Source organism: Xenopus laevis, chromosome 7S, assembly GCF_017654675.1.
Source record: "Xenopus laevis strain J_2021 chromosome 7S, Xenopus_laevis_v10.1, whole genome shotgun sequence".
Lineage (NCBI taxonomy): Eukaryota > Metazoa > Chordata > Amphibia > Anura > Pipidae > Xenopus > Xenopus laevis.
In genome coordinates, this window is record NC_054384.1 from 24,104,801 (window position 1) to 24,120,155 (window position 15,355).

Sequence of the window (15,355 nt, forward strand, 5' to 3'; positions counted from 1 at the left end):
GCATATGGCAGAGATAGCAGAGATAGCAATCATGGGGGGGTTGCAGTTATACTTATTGGTTTAACAGTTATCGCATTTAATAGTGGGGGATGGGGGAACAGACTGCAATTAAAAAAAAAAAAACATTGTTCCATTCATTTTCAATTAAGCTGTAAATTACTGTTTAATTAAAAAAAAAAATATATATATATATATAGTTGTTTGAAACTTCAGATACACTTGACCTTTAAAGAAGAAGTTTTTAAATTTTGAGAATTCTATGTCTGATAAATAATCCTAAATTTAGTTAGTAAAATGCAAACTCGAACATATTGATGTTTTTTTTTGGTGTACGATTTTCTCGAAAATCGAATTTTGAATTTTAATCCATTTCCCCCAAATTTACTGCTGCTTTTTACCCTTTACTTCTTACGTTGCCCGTGTATAAATGCAGGAGGGGAAAAAGCCGATCTCTCACGTGTGCTTTATGGTGTAAGTGCAACGATAGGCATGGCATTGGCTTGAGTGCACACAGAACAGATTTCTGTGCAGAAACCCAAAAGTAGGCATTTTTGCCCCAAAATCTACTCTGCATACACACAGGCTGACACTGTGCCAGTGCACTTACACTACAGAACACATTAGCTTTAAGTTGCTCTATCAATTAGAATGCAGGCACAAAAGCCGTACAATTGGGAATTAACTTTGCATTGTAGTTAAAAAATATGGTGGTTTGTATAAAAATGTTGCCCTTGTATTGTAACTTAATCCTACAGTGTCAAATTAGTCCCAAACAAAATTATATAACGTAAGCCAGGTCACATTCACAAAGAGATCAGCGTTTAGCACGGAATGTTGATAACATTTTGTAGTCACCTTCCTTACTAACAATCATAGTGTCTTCTTGTAAATACACATTCTTATAATACATATGCATCATTCACAATTTGTGTGGGCCCTCAAAGAATACAAAAAAAAGTGCTCCATCAAGTGGCCATTCAGAGGTAAACATTACCTACCTGAGGTGTCCATGAGAAAGGGATTAAATGCACCTTTTGGAAAGGACAGAGAAATGAGCCAGCGTTTGGCTGGATTCACAGTGGTAAGCAGCTGCTTTCTCTTCTCATACTCCCTATGTTTGCTGGCTTCTCATTTAGTTAACATGGGACCCTGCGGTTCTGTCGTTATGTGCATAATTAGATTTGTAACTGCCTGTTTGGTCCAAAACAGATCTGAACTTTTAGAGCAAAGAAGAATAATAAAAATATATTAGTATGGTCGGGTCTGCACTTGACTGGTTCCGATTATATTCATTTTACTAAAACTAATAAAAATTTGGTGGGGGGAAGTGCAAATAAAAGTTTAAAATTGATGAGCTTCAAACCTTAGTCCAAACATAGTGTACCAAGTAAAAGGTCTGTTACAAAGGTTTATTGCATTAAATATTTCTATTATATTAAATATGATCCTTTAGAACAGAACGCCCATCGGAATAGAATGCAACCAATAACATGTCTTACTGTCTACTAAATACTGACAAAAAGGAAAGTCTATGTGTGTGTTCCACTGCATGAAGCCAATATGTAGTGTCCTGCACTTCTCAGATCATATTGGTCTGTAGTGGTTTTCAGCCAGAAGATATACTCCATATTCTTCAGTGGTTTCACAAAGTAAAAGGACGAGCCCTGGTTAGGTTTTCAAGGCTTGACTAGTTTTGTCTCCCTCTTTGTAATCCTTCATTAGTGATGTGAAAACCTGCCGACACAAGAAAACAATTCATGATAAGGATATCTGACATATTTCAACTGCATGATGACTCAAACATACCTTCAGAGGGACTTATGACTCTGGGTCACCCAATATTATATAGTTTTTTATTTTCAGTTGGATAATCACTTTATATAACCCATCTACAAGTTTATATTCCCTGTTATTATGTGCTACGCATGAACTACGTACTTATGGCTTACACTTCTGCATTGGTGTGAAACACTACCCCATGTTAAGGGCAGAGACACACACTGCAATTCGGGGAGATTAGTCGCCTGGCATCCAATCTCCTCTTCCTCGGGGCGACTAAACTCCCCCCGAACTGCCTCCCTGCCTGCTAGGATGAAAATTGCTGGCGGGATGGCACTCTGAGCACTTCATTTTCTGAAGTTGCCTCACGAGGGAACTTCGGGCGACTTTGGAAAACGGAGCACTCCGAGTGCCATACCACCGGCGATTTAGATTCTAGCCAGCAGGAGGCAGTTAGGGGAGATTAGTCGCCCCAAAGAAGGGATTTGTTGCCGGGCAACTAATCTCCCCGAATTGCTGCGTTTGTCTCTGCCCTAACACTTGTGACTTGTTTTGGGAGGGTGGGTAGGAAGGGATAAGGAAACTTTTCAGGAGTGTTTCTTTTCCGGTTTGTTTTCTCCGCAATACAGTGTGGTCACGTATCTATATTGATGTAGTCACAGGTCAATAGTTACCACTTCCCACAAATACACTTGGAAAGTCAACCCTAACTCCTGATATTCCAGAAGATTACTTTAAATTTCAACATAGTCTGATGTATAACTATATATGAAATAGGCTCTCTCCATTCTTCTACAGGAAACCCACCTGATAGGTGAAGAGGTTTTGGCACTTAGGAGAACAAGTCAGGATGGATCACTATGGCAGAAATATTGCACTTTACAGTCGCTAGAACGATGACCCTAGTTAACAAACATACATCTATCTATGCTGCACTATAAACACTATTCTTTCCTACTGTGATAGATTGTGTTTTCATCTTCAGTCCCCTACTGGACCATCAGCAGACTTAGGGGCAAATTTTCCAAAATGTCAGGTCAGAGCTTAAAACAGGAAAACTCACCCACTTTCAATTCATTCCTATGGGTCTTTCAGAAGCATATTTATCAATGTTCATCATTTGATGAATGTGCTTCTAAAAATTTAATAGAAATGAACAGAAAGTGGGTACATTTTGTGTGGTGAGCTAAACTGATTGCTTATCTGTTTTTCAAACAAGTCCTAAAAGTAGATGAAGAAAACCTAGTTACACAAATGAAACAAAAATTATTTTATTTGGTCTTGTGTTGAAAAAAATTATCCAATAACATATCGGCATGTGGCAAAAGTAAGTGAACCTTGCTCTCCGTATTTGGTGTCACCCTCTTGTGCCTCAATAACAGCAACTAAACATTGCAGTAACTGTTTATCAGCACATCGAATTTTAGCCCATTCCTCCATATAAAACAGCTTCAGCTCTTGGATGTTGGTGGGTTTCCTCACATGAACCACTCGCTCCAGGGCTTTCCACAACATTTCAGTTGGATTAAGGTCAGGACTTTGACTTGGTCATTCCAGAACATTCACTTTATTCTTCTTTAACAATTCTGTGCTAGAATGACTTGTGTGCTTAGGATCATTGTCTAGCTGCATGGCCACTGTCTTGAGATTCAGTTCACAGATGCCTTAACATTTTCCTTTAGAATTCTCTGGTATAGTTCAGAATTTATTGTTCCATTCATGATCCAGATGCAGCAAAACAGAGCACTCCTACCTTCATATTTCACAGATGGGATAAGGTTCTTATGCTGAAATACTCTGTTTTCTTTCTCCAAATGTAACGCTCCTCATTTAAGCCAAAAAGTTCTATTTTGGCTTCATCTGTCCACAAAACAGTCTTCCCATATCCTTCTGGTTTGTCCACGTGATCTTTAGCAAACTGTAGATGGTCAGCAATATTTTTGGGGGAGAACAGTGGATTTCTCCTTGCAACCCTGCCATACACACCATTGCTGTTCAGTGTTCTCCTGATGGCGGAACATCAAAATTCACCAATGTGACACATGTTTTCAGTTGCTTATAAGTTACCCTGGTTTCCTCTGTAATCTCTCTGACTATTAGACTCCTTGCAGTTGGAGTTATCTATGATGGTCGACCGCTTGGGTAACAATGGTCTTGAATTTTCTCCATTTGTACACAATCGGTCTGTTAATAGGTGGAGTCCAAACTCTATAGAGATAGTAACCTTGTAACCTTTTCAAATCTTTTTTTGGATGCCCTCAGACACCTCCTTTGTTCAAGCCATGATACATAACTACAAATGTGTTGTATGTGTGAACAGGCTTTGCTTGATCTCTGCTCTTTAAATAAAACAGGGTCTCTCACTCACACCTGACTGATTTCACCTTCAAATAATATGATAATCCTAACCCTATGATAATCACTTACTTTTGCCACACGCAGCTATGTTATTGGATCATTTTCTTTCAATAAATACACGTCCAAATAAAATATTTTTTGTTTCATTAGTTTAACTAGGTTTTCTTCATCTACTTTTAGGATTGTTTGAAAATCAGATGATGTTTTAGGTCACATTCATATAGACAATTTTAAAGGGTTCACAAACTTTCAAGCTTGTTTGTTGTACACAAAGGTTAAGATACCTGAGTCCATTTCTTATTACTGTTTTGCATCTGAATAACTGCTATACAACCAAACAGTTTTTCTGATGTGATATCTTCAGGGAGTTTAGTGAGAAACTGTGCTATGTGAATGAAGTCCATCTGTAAGAGTATATCTTCATACAGTCGGAGGATACCCAGAGCCGTCCGAAACAAAAACTCTTCTCCGTCCCTGCAGAAGACGTCCCAGACTCTGCAGGCAAGATCAAGTGGCAGTGACTTGCTGTACAGAGTGAAAATCCTGTTGGGTCAAAAAAAAAAAGATCAGTTTTTTGCAAAAAAAAAAAAAAAAAAGTAGCAAATGGAGACTGGATTTGTTGATAATATTCTTTGAGAGAATATGTTGACTGAAGATGAATAAGTATATGCAATATGTTTGATTTTGTAGAAATAAAACATGTTTCTTGGGAAAATAACAAATGTTTCCCACAGTCTCATAGAACTTTCACTTTTTCATAGTGAAGAAATTAAATGACTGAAATGAAAGTTGATTTTAGGTAGGGAAAATATTCAATAAACATACAGGGCTCATTTATAAACAATCAGTGACTAGCTAAAGATCTGATCTGATTGGCACCTGGGTTACTGCCCAGGTGCCAATTTGCCAAGTGTTTAAAAATTACCCCTGGTACAGTGTGGTTTTATTTTGACTAGGGATGCACCAAATCCACTATTTTGGATTCGGCCGAACTCCTGAATCCTTCGCAAAGGATTCTGCCGAATACCGAACCTAATTTGCATATGCAAATTAGGGGTTGGAAGCAGAAAGCATTTTTTACTTCCTTGTTTTCCGACAAAAAGTCACACAATTTCCCCCCCACCCCTAAATTGCATATGCATATTAGAATTCGGTTCGGCTGGGCAGAAGGATTCGGCCGAATCCGAATCCTGCTGAAAAAGGCCGAATCCCGAACCGAATCCTGGATTCGGTGCATCCCTAATTTTCACTGAACAATGTTTTTGGGCAAATAACTTATTAAAAGAGAATGTAAGTCTAACATTTCAATATACAGGTAAATGATCCCTTATCCGGAAACCCGATATCCAGAAAGCTTTTAAAAATTATTCCCTTTTTCTCTGTAATAATAAAACAGTAGCTTGTACTTGATCCCAACTAAGATATAATTAATCCTTATTGGAAGCAAAACCAGCCTATTGGGTTTATTTAATGTTTAAATTAATTTCTAGTAGACTTAAGGCATGAAGACCCAAATTACGGAAAGATCCTTTATCCGGAAAACCCCAGGTCCCGAGCATTCTGGATAACAGATCCCATACCTGTATAACAATAACAAAAAATTCTGTGGTTTTAGTGTTATTTGTAAATATAATTTGAAGCATGACCAGTTAACACAATGCCTTGCATGCTTCTTTAATGCGAATGGGCTTATTTCTGATATAATGTTTCAAGACTCAGTACCAAGAATACCACCGGGCCAGTGCTGCCTAAGACAGGAACTGATGCCACCACCGATGCCACCACCCTTTAGGGCGAAGACACACTGAGCTACTTGTCATGGCTACATAAATAGACAATGCTGATAATTACCACTACATGTGTTTTTGCAGAGAAAATTCTCTGATTGTATATGGCAGGGTATTTTCTGGCATTTTGTAGCCGTGAAAAGTAGCTGCTACTAAGTAGCTCCATGTGTCCTCACCCCTAACCTTCTAATTTGGGGACCAAGTGTAAATTAACTGAATTTCCAGTAAAAACCTCATGAAATGGGAACTGGTCTAGAAATACAGTGGCGTACTATTCAGCCATAGTTTTCAGAATATGTAGGACTGCAAATATCCATTCACTCCAAATCTCACTCTTAATCAACCATTAAGATGGCTTTGAGGTATATCTAGGAAAGTAAATGGCCAAGAATCATCTCGCTGCCACTTCTCTAAGCTGTGCATTTGTACACATAGCTGTGCATTTTGACAATAGTGCTTTTGTAGTGAGCAGAAAACAATAATAATGGCAATGTGAAATATGGATAGCATCAAACTTACCAGTCTATAAGATACAGGTCTGGAGTTAGACTGTAGGCATTGAAGTGAAAGAAGAGTTTGGGAAGATTTTCCTCAAAAAATACTTCAAAGGCAGCAAAATATTTTAGCATCTAGGAGAAAAAGGGCATCATGAAACAGCAACTCCTGTAAATGATACGCTTATTAGCAGTGATGCCGGCCATAAAGTTTAACAGATCCATAAAAGGAAAGGTTCAATCACCCCCAACCCCAGTGATCATAATCACTTACTTGGTACCCTGTGCCGGAACTCCTTTTAGCAGAAAACTGCCCCAGCCCTGATAACTTCTGAGTAAGCACCATGGAGACATCCTCTTCCGGCTTCTTCTTTCTTCAACTTTCCCAGGGCAGGCGCATGCGCAATAGAACGAAATTGCCGACTTTTTAGTTAAAGTTCAGCTTTTCGCTCTACTGCGCGTGCACAGCCACGCAAAGAAGGAGGAAGACGGAAGAGGATCGCAGGACCAGTGCAGTTTTGTGCTGATAGGAGCACCCGGCCAGGGTTTCAGGGTAAGTAAATACAATCACTTGTGGGTGCCGAACATTTGGCACCCCCAAGTGCAAGAACACTTTCTTTCTCATTTAAATGACAGGAGAGTATGGTGGATGCAAGAATTACTGGAAAGGAATGCGACCACTGTAAACCAACCAGCTTGCACATACCCCAAAAGTCCTCTCATTGCAGAGATGAGCTATTTGCAAACCTAAAATATGGATTCTGAAGTGCTTGAATGAGGGATCACAGGAATTTACTACTGCAATTGCAAATGTGATTGTGCAGAAATGGTTACTGTGCACATTTGTTGAAAGGTATTTGCATCTGCATCCAAAAATGATCTTTACACTTCCCTATTAGGTGCCCTTGTGCCAGTACACCTTTGTCACCTCCTATCCACTGCATTGTGGCTAAAAATCTTAGGGAATTGGATACAAAGTTGCATTTTACACACAGCTCTTTCTTTTATAAATGAGCCCTATTTTAACCATATCATATTATTTAGAACATGCAATTGGCTTGTCGTAGTCATTAATCTTGTAAATCTGGGACAGTTTCCTCTTCAATCAGTAAATCATTAAAAATCCTTTAACTTTTTTTCTGTGGCGACAAAAAAAAAAAAAAATGTTTGGGACCTTCTCCAGAACCACCCCCTACCAAAATATCCACCCTCTTTAACACCCAGCCATTTGTAGAAACCCTGTTTTTGCTACAAAGAATGAGTCAATTAAGACAGCTAGATATTTGTATGGCATACCATGCTGTGATCCACCCGGAAGAAGGCCAGCTGGCACGGCTTGTTTAGAAGATTGGCAAAAGCTATGAATGCATCCGCTTCTTCTAAGTTGAGAATAAGTACTGCTGCTATGAAAGACATGCCCTGGACCTGTGCAAGGTTGAAGGAAAGAATTAAATACATTTATGATACATATAGGACACTGCTCAAAATACTGGTCGTAGGCAGGACATGTATGACATTCAGAAATAATTTATTTAAATAGATACTGTAATGGGAAAAAAATGTTTTTATCAAAACGCATTTCTGCTCCTGCAGAAGTCTGCACTGAAATCCGTTTCTCAAAAGAGCAAACTGATTTTTTTTATATTTAATTTTGAAATCTGACATGGGGCTAGACACATTGTCAGTTTCCCAGCTGCCCCCAGTCATGTGACTTGTGCTCTGATAAACTTCAATTACTCTTTACTGCTGTTGGAGTGATATCACCCCCACCCCCCCCACCAGCAGCCAAACAACAGAACAATGAGAAGGTAACCAGATAGCAGTTCCCTAACACAAGATAACAGCTGCCTGATAGATCTAAGAACAGCACTCAATATTAAAATCCAGGTCCCACTGCGACACATTCAGTTACATTGAGAAGGAGAAACAACAGCCTGCCAGAAAACAGTTCCATCGTAAAAATGGTGGCTCTTACTGAAAGCACATGACCAAACAAATACGGCTACACACCAATATTATGAATTAAAAAAAATACACTTGCTGGTTCAGAAATGAAATTTTATATTGTATTGAGTGAATTATTTGCAGTATAAACAGTGTAATTTAGAAATAAAAACTACATCACAAAAATCATTACAGAATTCCTTTAAGGCTGCAAGTGAAACTAAGTTGAGAGCTCATTATGAAAAGCATGCCCTGTCCTCTTTCTTTTTGTGCTATCTTCTGATTCCAAAAGTGGGTGCGGACAAGTGCACAGGGCCCTGTGGTCTGCCCAGGCAAAAGCAAAAGCAATGCAAACCCCTTGTCTGATACTTGTACAGGTATAGGATCCTTTATCTGGAAACCCGATATCCAGAAAGCTCCGAATTACGGAATGGCTGTCTCCCATAGACTCCATTTTATCCAAATAATCCAATTTTTTAAAAATGATTTCCTTTTTCTCTGTAATAATAAAACAGTAGCTTGTACTTGATCCCAACTAAGATACAATTAATCCTTATTGGAAGCAAAACCAGCCTATTGGGTTTATTTAATGTTTAAATGAATTTCTAGTAGACTTAAGGCATGAAGACCCAAATTACGGAAAGGTCCGTTATCCGGAAAACCCCAGGTCCCGAGTATTCTGGATAACAGGTCCCATACCTGTACTATAAATCTGTAGAGTCATTTACCATGGGAATGGCCAGGGCATCGGGCACAAGGTGCAGCAGACAAATGAGCTCTGTACCAGTGTCTTGCAACCCTTGTTCATTAAAGGGCAAGTCAACCCCAATATAGAAATATGCCTAATAAAATAAAACATAATACTATGCAACTTTCCAATATACATTTTGAAGATATTTCCGGCACTTTTAAAGCCATTTGTAAAAACATTGCTGCTATTGAAAGCAGCATTTAACTCCTGGTCGTTACTTTTTAAACAATGTTGCAAAAGTCTTAGTTTTCATGCAAAGACAGGACTGTTAATCAGCTGCCTTGCCTTACATTGTTTAACAATCTGGATTACCAGAGCAGAGAATGAAAAGGGACAGACAAACACTGCTTTCAATAGCAATACATATATTTGGCCTGTCTCTCAATTGTGTGTGTTGGAGTCATAGTTTCTAACACTTTAATGGGCTTTATCAAATGCAAGAAGTTTGTCTAAAACAATAGCAGACCTAAGAACTCTATAAAGATCTGGATGACTAACTTGCATTAAACAGAACATTTACATTTATACTTAAAAACTAAAACAAGTTAAGTAAAAGGAACATAATTTGCAAATATAGCAAACATAAGTTAACTTGTAGGCACTGTAAGCAAATATACAGCAGAATTATACTTACATAGCCAACATCTGGTCTATAGCATGTGTATGCACCCAATATACTGTGTAACAAGTCATGGTAAGGCCCACCCTGTTGGAATAAAAAACAAAGTTAATATAGTAGTATAAGCCTGCTCATAATAATGAAGTTTCAATACATAAAAGGCAAGGTCAATTAGCGAATTAAGCTGCAACACACTCATAATTCTATAAAATTGTGTAAAACCATGAAAAACTCCAATATAAATCTTCTCCATCTGGCAGGTCATGTACAACTCAACGGGAGTTGTCATTTTCCAGTTGTAAAAATCTTTTTTTGCTTCAAGCTTTTAGGGCCATGGCTGACAGGGAAATTTGTCGCCTTCAATTAAAAATGCCTGAAATACTCCTCTGCCTGCTAGAATTGAAATTGCAGATGGTAATAAATGAGGATATTTCAGGTGGCATTGGGATGCGTCTGTTTTACTATTGGCGATTTCAATTATAGCCAGTGGAGAAGATTTTTTTATATTCGTTTTCAGGTTTAGAAGTGCATGAAAATTCGTACAAAATCAAGGATTGCAACGTTTTTCTATTTGATTCCAGTTTTTATACATATGCACTTTTTATATTTTAATAAGTAAGTAGGCATTCTTGTTTTTTAAAAATGTGAATTTATTTGTGGTAAAAAAAAAAAAACTCACAAATTAAAATTTTGATAAATAGGCTCCTAAATCTGCACTTATAATGAATGAGTTTAATGAAAGCTGTTACTTTTAGTCTAATATGACTATAATTGATAATGCAACAGTCAACTGAAATGTCTGGGGCATCACTAGCAAATTGGTTGCACATCTTGAAGTGCCAATGTTTCAGTAACTGAATAGTGCAACGTCAAATGTAGTTGATAATTAAGGGGCAGAATTATCAAGGGTCAAATAGCAAATTCAAATTGAAATTTTCGAGTTTCAGAATTCACACATTCGAATTTAAATCCCCCCTGTTCGAATGTACTGTAAATTCGAATGTGAGCTTTATCACATCTTGACCATGGAAACAGTCCTAATTTGAATATTCTCCACCTAAAACCTGCCAAGTTCATGTACAAACCAATGGCAGGCCCGTTGAGCCATTTGGAGATGTTAATAGCCTTCCTGACATTCAAGTTTTTTTTTTCAGGAGAAAAAACCTCAATATGTATGAATCGATTCTTCCGGTCGGAACCATTCAATCGAATATTAGACATTCAAATTTTTTCTTAAATAACCTCCCAGTCGAATTGTGAGTATATTCGAATTAAAAAAAAATCACATGATAAATGGGCCTCCAAATGTATTTCTATGTCTCCTTTCATAATCCAAACTACTACATTTTATGGAAAAAAACAGAAAAGAAAACCTTATTTAACCTTTTGGAAGATGTACAGTGAAGGGAATGTTCGGGATATGTCCAGCTTAATTAGTTCCAGACTGGCTTCTCTGTCAGCAAGCGACACTCCTGCATCTGCAAAGGACAGATCAGACATATTAATATGTATACTACATTCAGCAGATACTATTTATTTATGTGTGCAGGACTATTTCCAAGCTGGAGCTTGTTTAAAACATGCCCGGTCAGTGGTGTAACTTGAGTGCGCCGGGCCACCTTGCAAAAAAATCTTCAGAAGGGCCCGGCGCACTCAGATTCCCATCCTCCCGCCTACTTCCTGTCCCACCCACTCCCCACCCTAACTCCACCCACTCCCGCCCAACTTGTGTCCCATGCAAGAGATTTACTGGGAGGAGGGTTGTTTTTTTTTTTTTTTATTACCTATAAAGGAAGCAGACGGGGCCCCCCTGTTCCCCGGGCCTCCTGTAAATGTGGGGTCTGCTTCCTCTACAGCAAATAATTTATCTGCATATTTTGAAATTGTTCATGAGTAGGTAGAACCTTTTAGGTTTAAAACTCAGTATCTCTTAGATAAGGAGTACAGCTATTTTGTTTCCATATAAATGTTTCTTTAACACTATTGCCGGTTGGGAGACTATCTAGCAGCGTGGGAAAGGAACTACATCTACCATCACTTATCTATATACAAGTCCAACAAAGTAAGAGTTTCAGCTTTAGACAGCTGCTCACATGAGACTACAAGGTTCTTCTCAGTAGATCAATGTTTGTTGGCTTCGAGGGAGAAGCAGCCTCAGAGTGTATTCAACATGAATGAATAAGAGATAAAAAGTGCATAGGGCTCACACAACTGTGACCTTTCGTTGGTTTGTCTAAATAGAATAATATTTGAAGTTTTAATGGTAGATTCCAGGAAAGGCAGCCAAACGAGCAAATGCAAATATTCGTAACAGAAAGGATATACACAAACAAAAAAATGTTAAACAGGCTGTTCACCTTTAATTAAAAAAGTATGATGTAGAGAGTGCTAATCTGAGACAATTTGCAATTGGTCTTCATTTTTAATTTGTTTTTCAATTATTTCGCTTTTTGTTCAGCAGCTCTCCAAAACATCAGGTGAAATTTATCCTAACAGGCTGGTTGCCTTGGGCTGTTACAGAAGCCCAATACATAATGCACAGCATTTCTAGCAGACTTCTTTAGTTAGGCTTTAGTTCTCCTTTAAGAATGGTGAACTGAATAGCATTAATATTGTTTACCAAAGGCAGCTGTAAATCTACTCAGTAGTTTAACTGCTGCAACTCAGCTTAGCTGGAGGGCTCCTAGTTGGTAAGCATTTATTGGTCAATGAATGTCATAATATTTGTGAACAGTCTAGTCTAGTAATTCATAGCATAGAGTCAGATGTTTCAACAAAGGGAACTATAAATTCCATCTAATTACTGGTTGCTATAGGTTTGCAATTTTAATTAAATAAACGTGTTAATATGTTAAAGGGGATCTACACTCCTCCAATGTTTCTACTTCCATTACACATGTGCCAAGCAACCTCGGAACAGACTGATGCTCCTAGTAACGTCAAAAAGTCAAGATTCAAAAGTCATCGGGCAGCAATTTTGCTTTATGGCTTTGTTCTATTTTCCTCCATCTGAATCACTTCAAAGAGGCCTTCAACCCTTTCTTTTGCACAATGAAAGAGATTGTACTTCAGCATCTGTGCAATATAGATATAGCAATGCACGTACAAACAAACCGAGAACATTGAATTGCTGTACATTGAAAATCGGTTCTGGACAAAATTCTTTACAAAAAATAAAAAAGTAGCAAATATATATTTTCAATAACATAAAAAATCAGATCTTTTATATATAAGCAAAATCTCAGCTAATTCCCTGTTTAATATATTAGGGATATATTACTAGGAGAGCCTCTTCAGGGTTGAATTGTCCAGCACACTCGTGCCATTGTTCTGTTCCCTACAGGCTAACTTGGCAAACCATGCAATTCTGATGATGTATTGCAAATAATGAACTCCTTCTGGATTGCTCTTTCTATTTCATTTTGGCAACACAACCCTTCAGAATTTTAGCCATTTAAACCAAGGATTCTTCAGTTCAGAGTGTAGTATAGATATATCATTATTAGAGCTGCCACCTTTTTGCCTGCACTGGGACATGACATAAGGGATAAGGGGTGGAACAGAGCTACATGAGGAGGTAAAGTCTTGCAGTGGGTCAGGTACCCGCGGGTTACCTGCAAAAAAAGCATGTACCCTACGGAATGAGGGTAGGTTTTTCAGGTGTGGGTATAGATACGGGTATAGATGTGGGTCTGTGGGTTGAAGGTCTCATCTAAATTTCTTATCTTATGTCATATTGTCTATATTTTACTCCTTTTAAAATTTTACAAAACATGCTTCTGTTCCCGCCCACTTTTGATAGTGTCATTTCTGGTTTGCAGCAACATCACTTCCTATTTAATGGTGGTCAGCGGGTTGCAGATAAGGCAGTTGCGGGTCTGGGAAGTGTAGCGGCTCAAAGTGGGTAAATATGCGGGTTTGCGGCTTTGGGCCTGTGTCTTAGAAATTGGTTTTGCGCAGGACTCTATGTGGAGGGGCTGAGATGTAGATGGGGAGGGAAGCTGGTGAGCAGGTTGGTGTTAGAGAGCTGCCAGGGGTTAGAGGAAACTTAGAATGGGAAGGAACTGGGATTACACAATTTACCAATTTCAATGGCTAAATGCTATTATATTGGTATCTAACCTTGTTGACTCTATTATTTGCACCATCATAAAAGAAAATTTCACCACCCCCATAAGTCCCCTTACAGACAGGCGCAGGAACCATGCCCATGTGTAAGTGCCACTTATAAATTATTAACACATTTTTAAATAATTCAAACATTTAGCCGACTGACCTTCATTTTCATTTTCTGAGTTTGTCTCACTGAAACTTTTCCATCGCTCCTTTGCTCTTGAGAGAAAGATTTCATAGAGTTCTGTAATAAGTGAAGGCTGGTTAGTTGCATGCAGTTTCTAAAGACTATAAAAGGAGTGATCCAAACTATCAGCTAGGAAAGCAAAGGCATACTGTACTATAAGTGGTTCTGCTTACCAGGAGTGATATTGAGTTCATTTCCTATGGCAAGGCTCCATACTTTCCCCCGCACACTAGGTGGTAATCCTTGCCACCAGAGATCTCGGACTCTTCTTGTACTTCTCCTAAGTAAGACAGAGTAAATGTAACAAACAGCATCCCCAATATGACAGGTTCTTGGTTTCACACTGACTGCAAACTGTAGAGAATAACACAGATTCTTGTTTGCACTATGCACGGCACATTTTGTGCTTCTTCGGGATTTCATTATTAATGATGTATTGATGCTAGAACTGAAGGCCCCTTATAGATAGAAGAATGGATTTAACAAGAAAAGAGTCTATACCAGAACAAATGTAAGTTGTTGTTGTTGCTTTAAAACCCTCTACAGATACGGGAAACACAACCTGCTCATGTAACACTACAGAAATTTTAAATTAGTATATAGTCTTTTTTTTTTTTATTACTGGTATTTTTCTAAACTACAAGATACGCATAAAATTAAAGCCTGCACTGTTCTGTGTGCAGGAGGCTAGGCCAGTCAATATGCAGATTAAATGAATTCCACTTGAAGTCTATGGGAGAAGGCCTTCCTGTAATTAGGAGCTTTCTGGATAATGGGTTTTTGGATAGAAGGGATTCAGTAGCTGTATCTGATTAGGCCTATATATATATGTTGTATCTGGAATACTTGTACAGGTATGGGAGAATGCTCGGGACCTTGGGTTTTCCAGATAATGGATTTTTCTGTAATTTGGATCTTCATATCTTAAGTCTACTAGAAAATCATTTAAACATTAAATAACCCCAATAGGCTGGTTTTGCTTCCAGTGAGGATTAATTATATCTTAGTTGGAATCAAGTACAAGGTACAGTTTAATTATTACAGAGAAACTTTTTTTTTATTTTCAAAATGTGGATTCAATTGGAGAAAATGGAGTCTTTTCCATTATTCAGAGCTTTCTGGATAATGGGTTTCTGGATAACTGATCCCATACCTATACTACAGATAATAAAAAGAAATTATTACAAAACAATTTGTGTTGGGGTGTAAATTTATGACCCTGACGAAAGCTGAATTAGTTTGACTATAAGGTTTAATCAGACTTTATATAACATATAAATGCTAGAAAATAGAAATGGCAGAAGGCAAATCAGTCACTTATCT

At 38.1% G+C, this 15,355-nt stretch overlaps 1 protein-coding gene across 2 annotated transcripts in view; it reads right to left on the reverse strand.

The window, feature by feature from the left end:
- Positions 1-259: 259 nt before the first annotated feature.
- tbc1d12.S (TBC1 domain family member 12 S homeolog) overlaps positions 260-15,355 on the reverse strand; it is a 50,760-nt gene continuing 35,664 nt past the window's right edge. For both annotated transcript variants that reach the window (XM_018227498.2, XM_018227497.2), the window contains 8 exons: positions 14,206-14,312; positions 14,009-14,089; positions 11,116-11,210; positions 9,748-9,819; positions 7,715-7,843; positions 6,444-6,553; positions 4,422-4,680; positions 260-1,734 (listed from right to left, as the gene is read on the reverse strand). In XM_018227498.2, the coding sequence (XP_018082987.1) occupies positions 1,669-1,734; positions 4,422-4,680; positions 6,444-6,553; positions 7,715-7,843; positions 9,748-9,819; positions 11,116-11,210; positions 14,009-14,089; positions 14,206-14,312 (919 nt within the window). In that variant the 3' untranslated portion in view covers positions 260-1,668. The remainder of the gene's footprint in view (positions 1,735-4,421; positions 4,681-6,443; positions 6,554-7,714; positions 7,844-9,747; positions 9,820-11,115; positions 11,211-14,008; positions 14,090-14,205; positions 14,313-15,355) is intronic.